Below are 17,493 nucleotides of genomic sequence, written 5' to 3'. Positions count from 1 at the left end.
CATCTACTACACATTTAATAAGAAAAAAAATTAAAAAAATAATAAAAATAGTGGTGTGTGGTATATGAGGCTTATGAATAGAATTTTTCAATAAATAATTATTTATTCTTTTGATTTGGTGTATAAACTAATAAAAAGTTCTCCTGTAGCTGTTTTCTTTAATAATATTTTGTTTTCTTTAATTAAAGATGTAAACACACCTGTAGTTGTTTTATGCTTTGTTTGGATAGTAAAAGTGTTTCATCTTATCATTACAACTTTTTCAAAATTTCATATAAAATATAATAAACAATTCAACATTTTTAAATCTCAAAACAATAATAATATTAAAAAATAACATTCTAATAATATTTTATTCAATATTTGTCTCAATTTATCTCATTTTAACTCCCTATCAAAATGGCACATATTCAACATTTTAGGAAAAATTGTATTTACAAATTGATATAGAAGTTATCATTCACATGTTTGGTTAACGGAGTAATATTAATATATTAGAAACTTAATTTATTTTTTAAATTAAAATTATTAAATTATGTTACAATAATAATTTGTGATGTATAGGCTATTAAGTAGAATTATTCTAACTAAAATATAGATAATATATATTTTTAGTAAAAAAAATAAATATGCAAAGACTAAATTAGAATAAAAAAACTCTATTTATCACTCTATACTATATATGATTTTTTATATTTTATCTTTTTCCCTATCAAACAAGAGGTGTACGGATGATGAGTAGAAGAATTCAATTAATTTACTAGAAGTAAAACAAAAAATTTAAAATTTAAAATTTTTTAAAAAAAAATTGAAAATAAGTGAGTGTGATGATGAGGATCAAACCAAGTAAGAATACTCTTTCAAATTAGACGAACGGTAGTCGAATCCAACGTGGGGCCGGACTGAAAACAGAATTTTGAGCGTTAGAAGCTGTTTGCACAACAACAACAACGTGGAGATAATCAAGAACATGGAAAACGCCTCCATTGGTAGAGATTCGCTTGCAGCTTACGCGATTTATCATCTTTCTCTATTCTGATTCTATTTACTTCTTCTTATAAATATTACCGACTTTTTGGAATCAAATTATAATATCAAAAAAATCCCCCCACAAACAAATAAGGGAAGTGATCATTATACATAATATGGCTGAAGAAACAACAACGCCCTCTGCAGCAATGGAGTACCCGATTGAAGCAGCCTCCGGCGTCCACTTCTCCGGTTTACGTCCCGACGGCCTTCTCGTCTCCCCCGCGTCGTCTCCAGCTTCCTCGTCTTCTCAACGTGTTTTGTCCTCCATCCCTGTAAGCCCCGGTGATCTTAGCGCACCTCCCAAACAGCCCTTCGTCATCGGTAATGTATATGTTATTATACATGAGTATATGCATTGTATGTTGCATATTCAAATTATTCTGTTCTTGGGACCAGAACTCGGAGATCGCCAAAAAAACCGCTCTCCGCTTTTGCTTTTAGTGTTAAAAGGGTAATAAAGAAAAAAGGAATGCTCTGATTGACAGCTGAGAGTGCATTTTCAATTTCAGTTTTCTCGGAATCCAAACAGACTGTGAGCTTGATCATATTCTTACGGATATTGAAAAATGAAGATCAACAGTACTTTGTCTGCATTGTGAGTGGTTAATGCTACGTGACGGGAAACACAGTGGAAACGTTCGTACGTTAATTAATCTTTTGTAAATTTCTGAAAATTTCAGGGGTATCGGGAGGTACGGCATCGGGCAAGACGACGGTGTGTGACATGATAATTCAACAACTCCATGACCATAGGGTTGTGCTTGTTAATCAGGTATATATAATTCCATTTTCCTGATAATCAATCTGTTTATTATAAGAGTCTTATGAAATAGGCATATATACGCATACCTCGATGAGCTTTGCAAAGCTTATATTTGTACTACTCGAACCCTGGAGGGATATTTTATATCAACAGTTTCTGAAAAACTCCAATGGAATTTAAGAAACAGAATATGCTAATTGTTGATTCATTTTTTGGATACAAAGATCAACAATGGTTTGATGGCTCGGAGATAGGAGGGCTATAAACGGAAATTGGTTGATTGTGATCGATAGCGGAAAATAAAGGAGATGATATTTTTACTTGAGCAGGCACTATTTTGCTTATGTCTGCGAACAGCCTGTTGAAAGCAAATCTACTATGAATTGTAAGAAATATATTGTAGAGCTCGTTGCAATAGGATTTCTCTCTCCTTTTGCTCTATCAATGATTCCCAATACCAAGACGAAGAGGAGGAAGATTGACCGCATTATTTTGTGCCTGTTTGAGTCAATTGCTTGTGCAGCCTTCCTTCTTTTTATTTGTTGGACTATCTTGCAGGTTCTATACAGGTGTGCGACAGGACTCGCGTCACTTGTCATGTCTTTCGCTGTTTTTTGAGACCCTATCGAAAACAAAACTCCAATACAGAATCTAACAAATTAAGAGAATACCATATTGGAGATTGCTTAGTTATTAAAAAAAAGTTAATATAATTGAACCTCTTATTATTCCATTTCCACCTATGGAGTGGTCCAAAAATTAAAAATCACAGTAATATATAATAACGGCAGGTAAAACTTAGTCTTGCTCTAGTCTGTGTAGTTTTTACCGTCCCTGAGTTTCTAATCTATTGGAGTGGTACCCTACTTGTGCTTTGTTGCCTATGATGTTTCCATCTTTTTTTTCCTCATGGATGATAATATTTTTGTTACTATTTCAACTGAGTAAGATTCGTTAGTTTCTTTATAATTTTTTTTTAATAATTTTCTTAGGACTCATTCTACCGTGGCCTAACAGATGACGAATTGAAACATGTCCACGAGTATAATTTTGATCACCCAGGTAAGCCTACTATGGACTAAGAGAACTTTAGGCTTTGAATGTCTTGTGAATGTTTAGTAAGCTGGTTATGGTTTCTCCGTAGATGCATTTGACACAGAACAACTCTTAGAGTGCATTGGCAAGCTTAAATCTGGTCAGCCTGTTCATGTGCCAATATACAGTTTTAAGGACCATCGAAGGTGCTGTGACAGTTTTAGGCAGGTATATTTTATGTTTTATGCAAAAATGAACCTAGTCTTGGGGTGCAAATTGATGTCGGGCTTGTGCTCTCGGTAAAGTTTGTGCAATGTTTGAGCCAATGTCACTTTAACAAGTTAATGCAGACAGAAAAATATGAAATTGGGACCTGTAATTTAATGGTCTGACCCACTAATGTGGATTCTGAGTGTACTTGCCATATTTTTCTCTTCTTTTCCTTTTTAAAGCAGGGTTAAGAATATGGAAATATGTAAATATAATATATTATAGTATCATTAGTCGAAAACATAGATCATTTTAATTGTCTGCACTGTTGGCTAATTGTCTCAATTTGAAGGCTTACTTACGAAAATTTTCATTTTGTTTTGTGTTTGTTCGTACTTTGGCAGGTCAATGCATCTGATGTAATCATATTGGAGGGGATATTGGTTTTTCATGATCAACGTGTCCGCAACTTGATGAATATGAGGATTTTTGTCGATGCAGGTTATAACTTGTTAAAATTTTGGGTTTGTGAACCAAAGATTGCTGATATTCCATAATATAAATACCATCACCAGCTATTTATGGACACTATCCTTGCCTAATGTCCGTAAATAACTTTGTATCTGCCACTAATCTCTGTACATTGTAACTACTGTTCAGAGCACTTTCAACTGGTATAATTTTTTTATCCTCTGATCACCATCTTTATGGTCTTACATTTTTATTTAGACGCTGATACAAGGCTCGCCCGAAGAATAAAGCGTGACACTGGTGAGAGGAGCAGAGATGTACACTCTGTTCTTGAACAGGCAAGAATCACTTTGCTTTTCCTAAACTCATTGATATAACATAATTGAAACCGAGGCCAGGAAATACTCTGCGTGGGGAAGACTTCTTATAAACAGCTTTGGCAGGTGTTTAAAAAAAATGAGAATGTAATGTAGTTGGCCATGTATAGACGTGGGTCCATGTCAACGACATAGTGAGAAGTGCATTTGGGCAAACCAAGAGCTCATGTATGATGCATACCCTGCAGGCAGAAAGAGGATCAATGCCTTTATGAAGGATTGGAGCCTTAAGCACCTTCTCGTGCTTATTTTAAAGTTTTATCTTCTACAGGTCCCTCTGCAAAAATACAAATGAGAAAAGATCCTAGCTATAGATCATCATACAGTAACATCGCCATACAACATACAAACATCCATGCAATAGTAACAACTTAAAGTTACTTTAAAACAAGGGAATAGGGATCAGACTGCAAATTGTCATGTTTTTGTTTTATCTTAGTTTAAACACCAAGACACATTCATGATTATTGGTGTTGGATACCGTGTCCAGTAACTGTTTTCTTGCCTGTGTCATTTTGTTTCTGGTCTCTGTTTTCTTGCATTTTCAGCATTCCTTAATTGTTGGGTATCTAGTCTTCCGTGTTCGAGTTTTGATTGTGAATGAGTTCCTATCATTCACAACATAAAATATGGTCTCCGACTATTTAATCAACTTGCAGTATTCAAAGTTTGTCAAGCCGGCATTTGATGATTTTATTCTTCCATCGAAGAAGTATGCCGATGTCATCATACCCCGGGGTGGCGAGAATCATGTAGCAATCGATTTAATTGTGCAGCATATCCGCACAAAGCTTGGTCAGCATAACCTCTGCAAGATATATCCCAATCTGAATGTAATTCTTTCTACATTCCAGGTATTCGTCATCTCTTCTTCTTTCTAACCAATGATAGGGTATTGCTTTGTTTTGTGAGTTAAGACTGGACATTACTCTGATAGCATAACGATGGGTGAGTATTAATCCCATCAATTATGATTTTCACTGGGTGAGTATTAATCCCAGCAATTATGATTTTCATTGGGTTCATAGAGATGTGAAATGTTATGAGAGAAGAGTACAACAAATATTACATGGGATAGAATCCAGCTACATGGTGTGCGCCTGAGTTTCCTAATCTTCTCAAATTGAGCTTCATTTTATATTTCCCTGGTGCTTTATGTAATGCTGGGATGTATTTTACAGATAAGAGGCATGCACACTCTGATTCGTGATAGGGAAATAGCAAAACATGACTTCGTTTTTTACTCAGATCGTCTAATTCGTCTGGTATGCAGTGCCTTTGTTTACACTAAGGACCATTAGTTTAGTGTCTAAGCAATTCTAAGAACCCTTAATTTTTCAGGTGGTGGAACACGGTCTTGGTTACTTGCCTTTCACAGAGAAGCAAGTAATCACTCCTACAGGTGTGTTTAGGGGGAGGGATGAAAAATGGTACAATAAAAATCATGTAATAATAGATTCAGTCACGAGTTGTGTAAGCGTTATGTACTCTTTTTGAAAAAAAGTAGGAAGCACCTTTAAAAAATTAATTTTTTCATGTAAGTCTCATATTTACTCATTTTTTTTCAAAAGGAGCAGCAACGTTTATGCAATCTATGACTGCAAATATCATTTCTTATTCAAATCTGTTTATTATGGCAAACAAAAAAGTTGCACTTCATTGAAGCACACACTCGGGATGAAGTGCAACAAGTATTGTCTATTCTCGGTGCTGCTATGTTTAACTCTGCAATAAATCACTTGCAATATCTTGTCATTCTATTCCAGGATCAGTGTACACTGGAGTTAATTTCTGCAAGAAATTATGTGGTGTATCCATTATTAGAAGGTGAGCACAGAATCAAGTGCTGTTTTGTTGGGGATGATTGGTTTTGGATCAGAGAAGAACCTCTCTTCGTTTGATGGAGGAATTTATGTCCTTTTTTAATCAAACTAATTAATAATCTAGCAATTGTAAAAGTATGAGCATGTAACTAATTTTCGAAACTGTTTATATTTTCAGTGGAGAGAGCATGGAGAACGCACTACGTGCATGCTGTAAAGGAATTAAAATTGGAAAAATCCTCATCCACCGTACAGGTGACAATGGGAAACAGGTATTAACACACAACTTGAAATGTGTATTTATTGAGTTCTGATTCTTTTAAATGTGAGAAAGGAGTTCCCTTCATATATCAAACTCTCCTTCCTCTTCCATGCAGCTAATATATGAGAAGCTTCCAAAAGATATTTCAAAACGGCATGTGCTCCTTTTGGATCCAGTTCTTGCTACTGGTGACCATTCAACTTGAATCATATCATTATCATAATATATATATATATATATATATATTTATATAATCAATTTTCTGTTAAAAAGGCAACATTTTTCATGAGTCTTAGAAAAAGCATAGGTTTGTTCAACAGTTTTTACATTGAACTCAGTCTTAAAAGGTGGACTAAACCTAAATAGTTTTGTAAATAGATTTGGCATCAATCTTTGGAATACTCCATTGATTGAAATCAACAGAATTAGTTTCTTCAACAGAAAAATCTTCCTCATTAATAATATCAGGCGGTATACTAGACCTGAACTCATAGATGAATTACTTCTAAACATCCTATTGTTATATATATTTATATATATATATATATATATATAGTTATGTGGATGAAACAAGAGACAGAGCCTTCTTTACTTGTTGCAGGTAATTCTGCCATCCAAGCAATTGGACTTCTTGTAAGAAAGGGTGTCCCGGAGTCTCAAATTATTTTCCTCAACCTCATATCTGTGAGTTATAATAAGTCCAAGTTGCAGATTTATTTTTGGTTCTTCTAAGTTTTCCTCCATGATTTCCATGCTGAAATATAAAATCTTTTTTTTTTTTTTTTTGTTTGGGGTTAATGAATTCAGGCTCCTGAGGGTATACATCGAGTATACAAACAGTTTCCATCCCTAAAAATCGTGACTTCAGAGATTGACGTGGCACTAAATGATGAATTCCATGTGTTACCAGGGATGGGTGACTTTGGTGACCGCTACTTTGGAACTGATGACGTTTAGGTTGCATGGATTCGCATTTTGCCACAAAATTTGATCTGCTTAATAAACTCTGTTGTTATGTTTTCAGATATGCTGCACACCCACTGAAACCTTTTTAAGTGGTTTAGTAATAATAACCAGTCGATTGCACGGAAAATTATCAATTATTATTTATAATTTAATTGTAGATTTAAAAGTAAGAAGAAAATTAATTATATAAAAAATTTGAAATGTTTCGAATTTTTAAAATTCTAAATTATAATATTCATTGGTATGCTAAATATAATATTTATAATTTTAAAGTGTGCAAATTCCGTATCCCTTTAAAAAAACAAAGATGTGTAGGTCTCAAATCTATCCAATTTTTTCAAAAAATAAATAATATTTACAGTTACAAAATACATAAACACTGCACACTCTTTTAAAAAAAAAGAGTAAATATCGTACTTATATTAAAAAATTAATTTTTTAAATAATAAATCTCACTCTTTTTTAAAATAGATAGACGAAACTTATACAATCTATGACTATATCTAATATTACTAAAAAATGTAGTCTTGTAACAGTATCCAACACACCTTGAGTTGATAGAACCTTCCAACAATTTTGATATCACCACAATCCGAGCTCTGTATGATTTTTACAAGAATAGAGATGGTGGAAAAAGAAAAAAAGGTTACAAGTACAAAACTTTTGCCTCGCTGCAAGTATTATTGCGACTCTAATCTTATAACACTGCAAAGAACGTCAAAAGAATCGACTACTACAGTACCAGACGAAAAATGTGTAGTACCCCACAAGAAAATCAACTTGCAATGGAATTCATTCGACTGAAAACCGAATAAGAGGCTACATCATCTACAACCCCCTAAACTCTACAAATTAATCGTACTCTGTCTATCTGGAGGAGCAACATACTGCCACAAAGAACGATATGCTGGAATATTGGCTGCGTCAACCCCAAGGGCAGAGAGGTTGCGACCGTACTCCTGGTCAAAATATTTGTGTTAAGTACATGCACAAACGTGGGAAAATCTTAAAGGCCGCAAGGGGCGGGCATGGAGGCGCTTACAGATTATGTTTTCCTTACCTGAATATCAAGGAATAGTTGCATACAGATCTTGTCCGTGTCAGACACATTATGATCCGACACATCTGAGCTTGCTCCAGCTCGTCTTTGTGCCCCTTGTCGTATTCTCTGGAGTGAAGACTCCGTTTTCCTAGCCTGGTCTCATGATGAAAATGGAAAGTTTTAAAGATAATATTTCAATTATAAATACTGTAAGGCAAAGGGAATCCTAGAAGAATAGAAATTTTACAGAATTAACTGGCATTTAGAAACTAACCACGCTGACAAGATCAGCAGCTAATTCGTAATAACGACCAGTGATCTCAGTTGCAGCACCATGCAGTAGTTCGCTCTTAGTTTCCCTAGTCAAGTATATTGTAGCTCGCTCTCCATCCAAAAGAGCCTGGAAGGAGTTGGTTAAAAATGCTATTTAAAAAGTTATCTTCCAATGTTTAATCTGTAAGTGTAAAGTTGGCAAATGAACTTGAATCGTAACAAGTGTTGCATCCACAGATGAATGTGGCCAAAGCCCCAAGTACTACTGTCCAGTGAGTAAAATTAACAATCAGACATCCATATGGATGACCTATATTTATTTACTAGCATCGATCAATCTACTATGGAAAAAATAGTTCAAATCTGTAAGGTAATTCGGTTTCTAGTAGATAGAATATACTGCCAGAAAAAAAAAGGTCAGTGCAAATTATCCGAGTAACTATTGTTTTTTAGGTCTCTTTCCATATTCCGACGTATGCAAAAAAATGGATTAGATAAATCTGACACTTCAATGCACAGCCTCACCAAGTATACAAGCCCATGTATTACGCTGAAATTTAATAGATCTATTGTAGGTTGCCTAGCTTTTTCTCATGTCCACATCCCAGACTTCATATACATTGATCATGCTAATTGACTCAAATGGTACAAGCATACATATGCTATGTTTGAATTCTAAAAGGCCTCGATAAAATCAAGAGATTCAATGAAGATGGTATATACAAGAAGATGCGAGAGATTCTCATCCTTAGGCCGTCACATATCAATAATCAAATGAAGCTGATAGTTTCCTGTCTGAGATAATTTAGAATAATGAAATCTACACTTGGTTTTAAACTGCTGCTTTGAAGGAAACAATCAAGGAATCTAGCAACACTAGATACTTGGATGGCACAAAAGATAACAAGCTCAGATATTGCCCATGAAAAAATAGAAGAAGAGAGGATGACACAAAACAGCTATAAATTAAAAATAATTGCACACCTTCAGGGGTCGCAATACCACAGACACATATGGTGAATGTCTGACAGGAAGAGGTTTATTAGTCATCCTGTAAGTTGCGGTTATTCCCTTCAGCTGTCTCAAGTCCTGCATTTAATTTTGAGAAAAAAAAATATGAACGAAAAAGATTCAGAACTTATAAAAACATTCAAACATGAGAACTAAAAAAGAATTCCAGATGCTAACAAATGAAATAGGGCATAAGATATTCATAATCGACAGTTCCACGGCTCGATTAGAAGATAAATCAAGTCATCACCACACCTATCACTATCAAGAAAATATTTGAAGCAATGGAAAAAAATAAGCACCTTGTCACCTTCCATGGCCAATTCAAACAAAAGAATTAAAGAATTATAACTTACCTCAATTGACTTTTCAACTAGTGCCTCTATTATTGTATTAATTAACAGAGGAACCAAATCCTTCAATGACTTTCCACCTTGTAAAATGCTCTGTTTTATTGAATCAAGAACATCGGCAGAGCATGAAGACAGAAGTTTGAGTACTCGTTCCAGGTAGTCACCACAAATCTCCTTGGCCAGAAAATTTATGTCATGAATGATCTGCCAAATCCAATAATCTCTATCATTTTGTGAGTTATCAAAATGCATGTTTGATTTTTCTTTTGAGACAAATTCTTTTGTTCCTAATTCATGTGACATCTTTACAGAAAGTGATGAGTTGCCTAGGCTAGTCTGAGCCATCAATCTCCGACATATTATTAGGGGCATGAAAGAAGGAACAAAATATTTCCATAATTTTCTTCTTCTTTTCTAGTGTGGCAAGCTATATTACTAAGCAAGACTACAACACATGCCCACAGTTGAGAACAAAAGATCCACAAATCACAGACCAGCATGCTGTATATTGGCAAACTAAAGGACCAAGATAAATAGTGAATAAGGATATAGTGCTCACATAGATAAAATCCTCTGGGACAGCTGAAATAGCCCATTCACATCCAGGGCTGGAGCCTGTATTACCCACTTTACGAGCAGCCAGTCCAGATGACAACCAATTTGAGTATCTAATGCATATTCAAAAGTAGGCAGTATGAATATATCAGCTGAATATAGTAGACTTTCCAAGTTTCAATATAATAACCTCGAAAGAAGCTGCAAAGATAATCGAAGAAACTTGTCAGAGCAAGAGAGGACAAGAACATCTTCTCTCCAGCAGGATCTCAAGCTCTCCAACAAAGTAACACTTTGTTTTAAAGTCAATTCAAGAGAATTTCCTTGAGCAGAAAGCACATTTTGAACAGGCACAAGACTGGTGGCATTGAGTGCAGAATCTAAAGCCCCTGCTATTTCCTGAAACCTGAGGTAAGAGTAGTTTTAAGAGCAGCCCACATCATCAAGTAATCTACTTAACCCAATTTATAAGAAGACAAACCATAAGAGTTGCAGAGGGTACCTCAAAGAGAAATAAACCCCAATGTTCCATTGCTTCATGAACTCAATGTACACAGCTTCTGATCGGAATTTAGCAACAGCAGATCTAGATGGGCAGTACCCTTGCATGAAAATCAGAGCTTATTAGGTAAAATGAACGAGATGCTCTATATGCATAACACATGTAACATTATGGTCATTTTAGTTGTGTCAAAGTTTATACAATCTTTTTTCTTATCGGTAGTTGTGTCAGAGTTTTCACAATCTTGAACGTACAATCTAAGAGAGGAAGAAGAAGAGGAGAGAGAGAGAGAGAGAGAGAGAGCTGATCACTACCTTCTAGAAGAGCCAAGAAATCTAGGCTTGATTTATAATTTTTTAAGAATTCCGTGGGCCTTCCTGGAGAAAAAGCGCCTGGTTTTCCCTTTTGGATTGCAAGAAGAACCTCTTTAAGGATGGAATTGGCCAAGAAGTCAAATACATGCAAGCCTGAATTTTCTGAACAACCCAACCAGTATCCAACCAGTTAATAGCATTCAAAAACAATAGATATGAATTTGTACCTACAGAAACAGCTGATTATCTAACATGCCATAACATGACCTTTTTCTCATATTTGGTCAATCATCCAGATATTGGCAATGTTGTAGCTAAGATAGAACGAGGTCAACAAGGTTCCAAAGTGATAATTGATGATGCAATGCATACTCAATTGAGGGCTATGAGCAAAGACGTGCTTTATTAAAAAAACTGGCAGACATGCTTCATTCGCAAAGCTATTGCTTATAGATAAGTTTCATGGCAAAGCACAAATTAATAGGCTGTAAGTTAAAGATAAAAGCAGTCAAAATATGATCATATAAATCTAAGAACGGCTTTTGTAAAATAAAGACCAATGACTGCACCAATGGATGAATTTTTTCATTGTCGGGTACTATTTAAGATCTTAGGTTTTTAATGGAAGTTCCATTCTCACAACCTCAGCCATCATAAAATCTGAGATAGTTTGAGTTGTTGGTATCAACAAAAAATCTAGATGGCAATACCTGTAGAAGAAATTTCCAGTAAGAATTTACAGTCTTTATCTATACTTTGCTTGATTTGCTGATAATCATTCTCGAGTTCATCTGTGGATGACCCTGCAACTACCGCTGATGTCTCATGTGGGATAATTTTCTGTATCAATGGAGCAACTATAGTTGTACGAAAAATTTCTTCTGCACTCCTAGTGTTATCAATAGCGGCATAAGCACGTAAACAATTGTAAATTGCATTCGCATCCTGGTGCTCAAGCCCATCTGTGAAACAATGTCCTAAAATTGCATCTAATAATAGGCTAGCACTCTGAATCCTCTTCTCCATGTTTTCAATGAAGGGCAGGTTCTGTACTGGCATAATATAGAAACGAGATGAGCACAGAATGAACAAGGACCAAAGACTCAATGAACAAGTATATGCTTTTTTAAAATCATAACTTCAATTTTTAACAAATGCAGTTACTGATAAAAAAAATTAACACATGAAGTTGGGTAAGGGAATGAGATCGCCATAGCAAGAAAATTATCTTTCACATTATAAAACATGCTAATATTAGCTCGCCCGTCAGTTCAATTGTAGACACCATTTTGCACATGACCCACCCCTACAGGAAATCTGAAATACATTCTTTCCTTTCCCCAATTAAATGCTGAGGCTGGAAAGAGCAATTGTGTCCTGCCAGCCCATCTAGCATCTGACAATAAGCTTGCACTTTGAATGCCCTTCCTTTTTTTTTTTTTTCTAGATAAGTAAAAGTAAAACTTTAGTATAGGAAAAGGCATAGCCCAAGCACACATGGAGTATATACAGAATATGCCTTACTAAGCAAGAGTGAGGAATACAAGAGAAAACTGTCCTGTTTTGACAAAGAAAGACAGTATACATTCCTAGGGATCACCATTTTCTGTTATATAAAAATGCATAAGATTGGGTTACCTTTCAGTTCAGAAGTCTGACACACCAACACACACTCTTGACCTCTTCTTCGATCTCATACAACACATCAATAGAGACAATACCATGCACACAAACACATAATTCAGTAAGCAACCCTTTTTAGCTCCCATGCTTCACATGGCAGAAACTTTTTTCAGATTCGTTGAGTCTTGAACATCCTTTAACAGAAATCTCTGTTTAGCTTTGGAGCTCATAAAATGCTTACTCATTGATCAATCTTTTTTTAAACTCACCTTAGTCACTTTCCAACTACAAATAATTAATCACTCTCAGAACAGCTAAGAACACCATACCTTGATATCTTCAACCATCATGTCATATAATTTATAACTAGGCTCCGTTTGGATAGTAAAAGTGTTTCATCTCATCTCATCTCAGCATTACAACTTTTCTAAATTTCCACACAAAAAATAATAAATAATTCAAACTTTTTCAAATCTCGAAACAATAATAATATTAAAAAATAATATTCTAACAATATTTTATTCAACTTTCAACTTTCATCTAAAACTATCTCAAACTGCACCTAATTTTCTTGTTGTGCCTCTTACAAGCAACTTTCCCAACTTCTCAGAAAATCAATACTTACAATAAACTTAAAATTATTTTCTTCTCCCTACTTTTCCCCTCCACATGCATACACTCACGCAAAGCAAACATATAATTCCACTATCCTCCTTTCATTCTCATAAAGAGTTAAAAGATATAAAATGAATAAGAAATAATATCATCTCTACTGTTTTCCTTTCCTAACAGTTAGTCTTTATAAGAAAAAAAGGCCCTAAGTTCTTCAAACACCTCTATAGTTATAAATCATAAAAAGATGAGTATGCAACAAAGAAAGACAGATGTTATTTAAGTTGGTGAGAGAACTAATGGTCAAGCTGATAGATTTCAACAGATATATATCTTCCATAATAGTTAAGCTTCCTACTTAAGAAACAGGATCAATCTTAATACTCTTGTTCACTTTAAATGTCATGATAAATTTATCATGCAAGATCTTATTCGAGTTAAAGAAATGGGCAATTGAAAGAACCCTAGATAAAACGCCAAACATGTGTAAATGTGGCAAAAAGAAAAAACTATATGTGAGGGAGAGCAATAAAGGACCTGTGCATGAGCCATATAGAACTTCAACCGATTCATCTCACTGGCAATTCTCTCCAAAAGCATGCTCTGAGTCTCTCTGAGGTTTGTCCCATTCTCAACATGTTGTGTGGAAATCCCATTGCTCGTAGAATTCTTCTCAGCCAAATCTGCATCTCCATTTGACCAATCAGCAGGCATACTCGGTAGTTCTTTTATTAGTTTTTCAACCTGCACATTAGACCATTGTATTGTACAAAAATAAACATTAAACAGGGATCCAGATCTGCAATAAGCCAAGAATCAGATCCAAGGCTTCTAAAGGCAATTGAACCAAAATTGTAAATTGAACCTGAAAAACACACAGTTACACTTCATAAAATTGTTTAGCTCACTGAAATCAATATAAGACTGCAAAGATTTCCGCTCTATTTGAATTCTACACGGTGTGTCATCGAGTTTGCAAGAACCAAAGCTGTGCAGAAATTCCAATTATGTCAAACTCAATCATAGTGCCTTCATTACCCAAATGTTTAATTGTGTGATCTATGTAATTTTAAATCTAATTCCAAATACATTAGTAAATTAAGCAACCACAGAATGAACTCCAAACTAAACCAGCCACTTAATAAGTCACAAATGTTATCCCTAAATCAGGCATTGCTAACCTGTTACAAATACGAAAACCAAATCTTATGCTGGTCTGTTCTAAATCCGACTAAGCTCAAATAAGATCCACACACAAACACGCAGACGTACCTTCGACACCACTTTATATGTGTCGAGCAAAAGCTCCAGGGTCTCTCTCGCAGACGCGGCCTCCGACCTCTGATTCAATCCATTTCTGAGAGCCACGAGCGAGCGATCCACGGAACCCCTGTACTGCTCGATCTTTTCTCGGAGCTCGACCAGCGGGGCCCGCATTCGCACCACCGAAGCATCAACATCCACGAGTTTGGTACTGAGATTAACGAAGTCGGCGTAGTCGCGGTTAATCAGGTCGATGAGCTCGTGGTTGAGGGAAGCGAGATGGGCATCGAGTTCGGATCGGAGAGTATCGAAGGGAACGAAGGTTCGGAGCTCGGAGATATAGGATTCCGAGTCGAAGTTCGCGGAGAGGAAGAGAGAGGGCTTGAACCAGAGTGGGTGAGAATCGAGAGGGTCGGAGAAGAAGTCCGTGGCGGATCTCGGCGGTGTTGCTGCCAGGATCGGATCCGCCATTCTGAAATAAACCTTTCCTGTTGTGTTTGGCTGCAGAGAAAATTAGCTTCCTCTTGAATATGGAGAGAAACGAAATTAAAATTTATGCGTTTGAATGAAATTGAATTAAGGGCCAGAAGTAGTGTGTAGAACGTCGGTAAGACTTGACTTGCCGTTGCAGGAGATGCATCCAAATTTTCTCGGATCTATAGCACCCAGAGCTCTTTAAACTGTTTATTGCGTCAAATATTTTCTTTACGACGATTACATTTTCTCGACTGAAGCAGCATTTTCACAGTATACTAAAACGTAATAAACACATTTTTTTAAAAAAAATAATCGATCATAGTGGCGTTTGTAAAATTATACATTAAGATCACATTTTTGTCTTTTTTTTTTTTTCAAGGAAAATAAATTTACCAAATGGCATTATGATAACATATTAAAAAGAGAAATTCTTCTTATAAATTAAAAGAAAAAAAAGAAATGTTATTCTTAAATAGGTAGGTATAACATTCATGGTAAAATATTTATATAGGATATTTGATAATAAAAAAATTAAATTAAATTAAATTTGAATCCTATAAATCAAATTTTACCATTCAAGAACTTTATATATTAAAATAATGAGGAGTATTGGATTCAGGTCTAAGACAAAAATATGATATTTGAAATAATGTCACACGTCATCTCAATTTTTATTATCATCTTATCGTCCCATAATATGTCATTAAATAATTAAAAATTATTTATTATATTTCACTTGCAAACTTATCATCTAATATCACATTATAAAATAATAAGAGAATAATAAAAATAATAATGATGAATAAATTTGTTTATTTTATTATCAAGTTAGATTCAGATTCCTCCCTGACTTGATTAACACCACCCTCAAAAATCAGAATATTCACTTTACCCCTGGAAAAACAAGCTTTTCTAATGGCAGATTCTTTGATATTATTCATTGTCAAGTTCAGCAGATTCTTGGTGAAGAAAAAGAAAAAGAAAATAAACAATTTTCACCAATAATCTTTGCTTCATCATGAATAAATATCGTCAAGGAACAAACTCCTTTAACAGGACCCTACATGCATACCAAATCGGAAGTGACATTAGGGCTGTGCAAACAATCCGTAAATTCGATTGGCCCGTTTATAGTGGACCGACCCGACCCGAAAATTTTACGGATTATTGCATGATCGGATCTGCAACCGACTAGTTAACGGGTTTATATTTTGATTTCAACCCGTCCGTATATAAAACCATTCTTATCTTCAGCTCTCAAATCCTAGCCGCCCAAAGTGTAAAACCCAGATATTCATGAGTTGCTATAAACCAGGCCTAAGGCTTAAACCCCATTTCTTAATCCATGGAAGAAGACAATCAGCAGGAATTAAAGGCAGACGAAGAAGCTTCTGCTATCGCTTTGATCCATGGAGATTATCCTCTCGTACATTCCTCTCATCGACCGCGCCGTTTTCTCGTCCCTTCAGCACGACGGCGCACGCGTACAACCCGCGGTCCAGCGTGTGGTTGAAGATCGATCAGCCACCAATCAATCACGTCTTGGCCCTCCGGTCGTCGCACTCGACCCTCCTCTACATGCAGTCCTCCCTTCAGTTCTGTACTGCACCAACCCCCTGCTCGTTTGGCAAACAGACCCGATTGTTGCGCTGGCGGGCCACCGCGTCGTTGTCGCCCAAAGTCTCTGCAACTCTTCCTCTCTGTGTGTCTCTCTCCTCAATTAATGGATTTTGAGATATGGTTGTTGAACCAGGAACTAGGGATTGTGTTGGCAAACCAGGAGCCAACAAATCTAGTTTGCCAACACAATCCGGCGTTGTGTGAGCTGATAAACTAAATCAAATGTTTTGTTTTAAGTGGGGAACCGATTATGAAGAAGGAAGCTTCGGTCAATCCATGTGCAGGGATCCGAATTAGGCCTTGGCCCTGTTACGAGTTGATGAAGGCCAGCAAGGGGCAACAGCTTCAGATCATCTAGTCCCTTGGATTCATCCTCGGAGTGACGGCCCTCGAACACTTCCGTCAACTCCCCTTCTTCCATCATTTGGCTTCTATTCCACGATGATCGGGCCATACGGGTTCGACCCGCTTTTATTTTGATCGGGTTGGATCGGATCGGATTGGCGCCTTATTTGGAGTATTTCGGGTCGGGTCGGTCATAAATCCGGCTAGTCCAGGTCGGGTTGCAGGCCTATTTGTAGTCATTCTTTACCGGGTGTCTGTTTGAACTTAACAATAAGCAGTGACACTTCCTAGGCCTGCAACCTGACCTAGACTAGCCGGATTTATGATCGACCCGACCCGAAATACTCTAAATAAGGCGACAATCCGATCCGATCCAACCCGATCAAAATAAAAGCGGGTCGAACCCGTATGGCCAGATCACCGTGGAATAGAAGCCAAATGATGGAAGAAGGGGACTTGACGAAAGTGTTCGAGGGCCATCACTCCGAGGACGAATCCAAGGGACTAGATGATCTGAAGCTGTTGCCCCTTGCTGGCCTTCATCAACTCGTAACAGGGCCAAAG

The 17,493-nt window shown here is 36.2% G+C and overlaps 2 protein-coding genes across 3 annotated transcripts; one reads left to right on the top strand and one right to left on the bottom strand.

The window, feature by feature from the left end:
* Nucleotides 1-976: 976 nt before the first annotated feature.
* LOC122280564 (uridine kinase-like protein 1, chloroplastic) lies at nt 977-7,066 on the top strand. 2 transcript variants are annotated; one of them, XM_043091520.1, is made up of 15 exons: nt 1,218-1,353; nt 1,542-1,627; nt 1,713-1,804; nt 2,788-2,857; nt 2,940-3,058; nt 3,445-3,541; nt 3,770-3,849; nt 4,548-4,742; nt 5,070-5,153; nt 5,230-5,290; nt 5,655-5,715; nt 5,890-5,983; nt 6,089-6,161; nt 6,575-6,657; nt 6,781-7,066. In XM_043091520.1, exons 3-15 carry the CDS (start codon nt 1,757-1,759, stop codon nt 6,928-6,930), a joined length of 1,215 nt encoding a protein of 404 aa, XP_042947454.1. In that variant the 5' UTR covers nt 1,218-1,353; nt 1,542-1,627; nt 1,713-1,756; the 3' UTR covers nt 6,931-7,066. The 2 variants fall into 2 exon arrangements, with proteins under 2 accessions (XP_042947453.1, XP_042947454.1); XM_043091519.1 differs by lacking the exon at nt 1,542-1,627 and having other exon boundaries at nt 977-1,353.
* A 431-nt stretch (nt 7,067-7,497) lies between these two features.
* Nucleotides 7,498-15,220, bottom strand: LOC122281782 (conserved oligomeric Golgi complex subunit 2). The gene is made up of 12 exons (XM_043093566.1): nt 14,497-15,220; nt 13,762-13,968; nt 11,700-12,036; nt 10,990-11,151; nt 10,676-10,775; nt 10,364-10,579; nt 10,178-10,286; nt 9,622-9,822; nt 9,239-9,343; nt 8,256-8,381; nt 8,000-8,134; nt 7,498-7,898 (listed from the first exon to the last, which is right to left on the bottom strand). The coding sequence occupies exons 1-12, from the start codon at nt 14,956-14,958 to the stop codon at nt 7,785-7,787; spliced, it is 2,274 nt and encodes a 757-aa protein (XP_042949500.1). The 5' UTR covers nt 14,959-15,220; the 3' UTR covers nt 7,498-7,784.
* Nucleotides 15,221-17,493: the final 2,273 nt, after the last annotated feature.

Source organism: Carya illinoinensis, chromosome 11 (genome assembly GCF_018687715.1).
Source record: "Carya illinoinensis cultivar Pawnee chromosome 11, C.illinoinensisPawnee_v1, whole genome shotgun sequence".
In the NCBI taxonomy this organism is placed as follows: domain Eukaryota; kingdom Viridiplantae; phylum Streptophyta; class Magnoliopsida; order Fagales; family Juglandaceae; genus Carya; species Carya illinoinensis.
The sequence above is the reverse complement of the archived record's forward strand: the minus strand, read 5'-3'. Positions and strand labels throughout refer to the sequence as shown.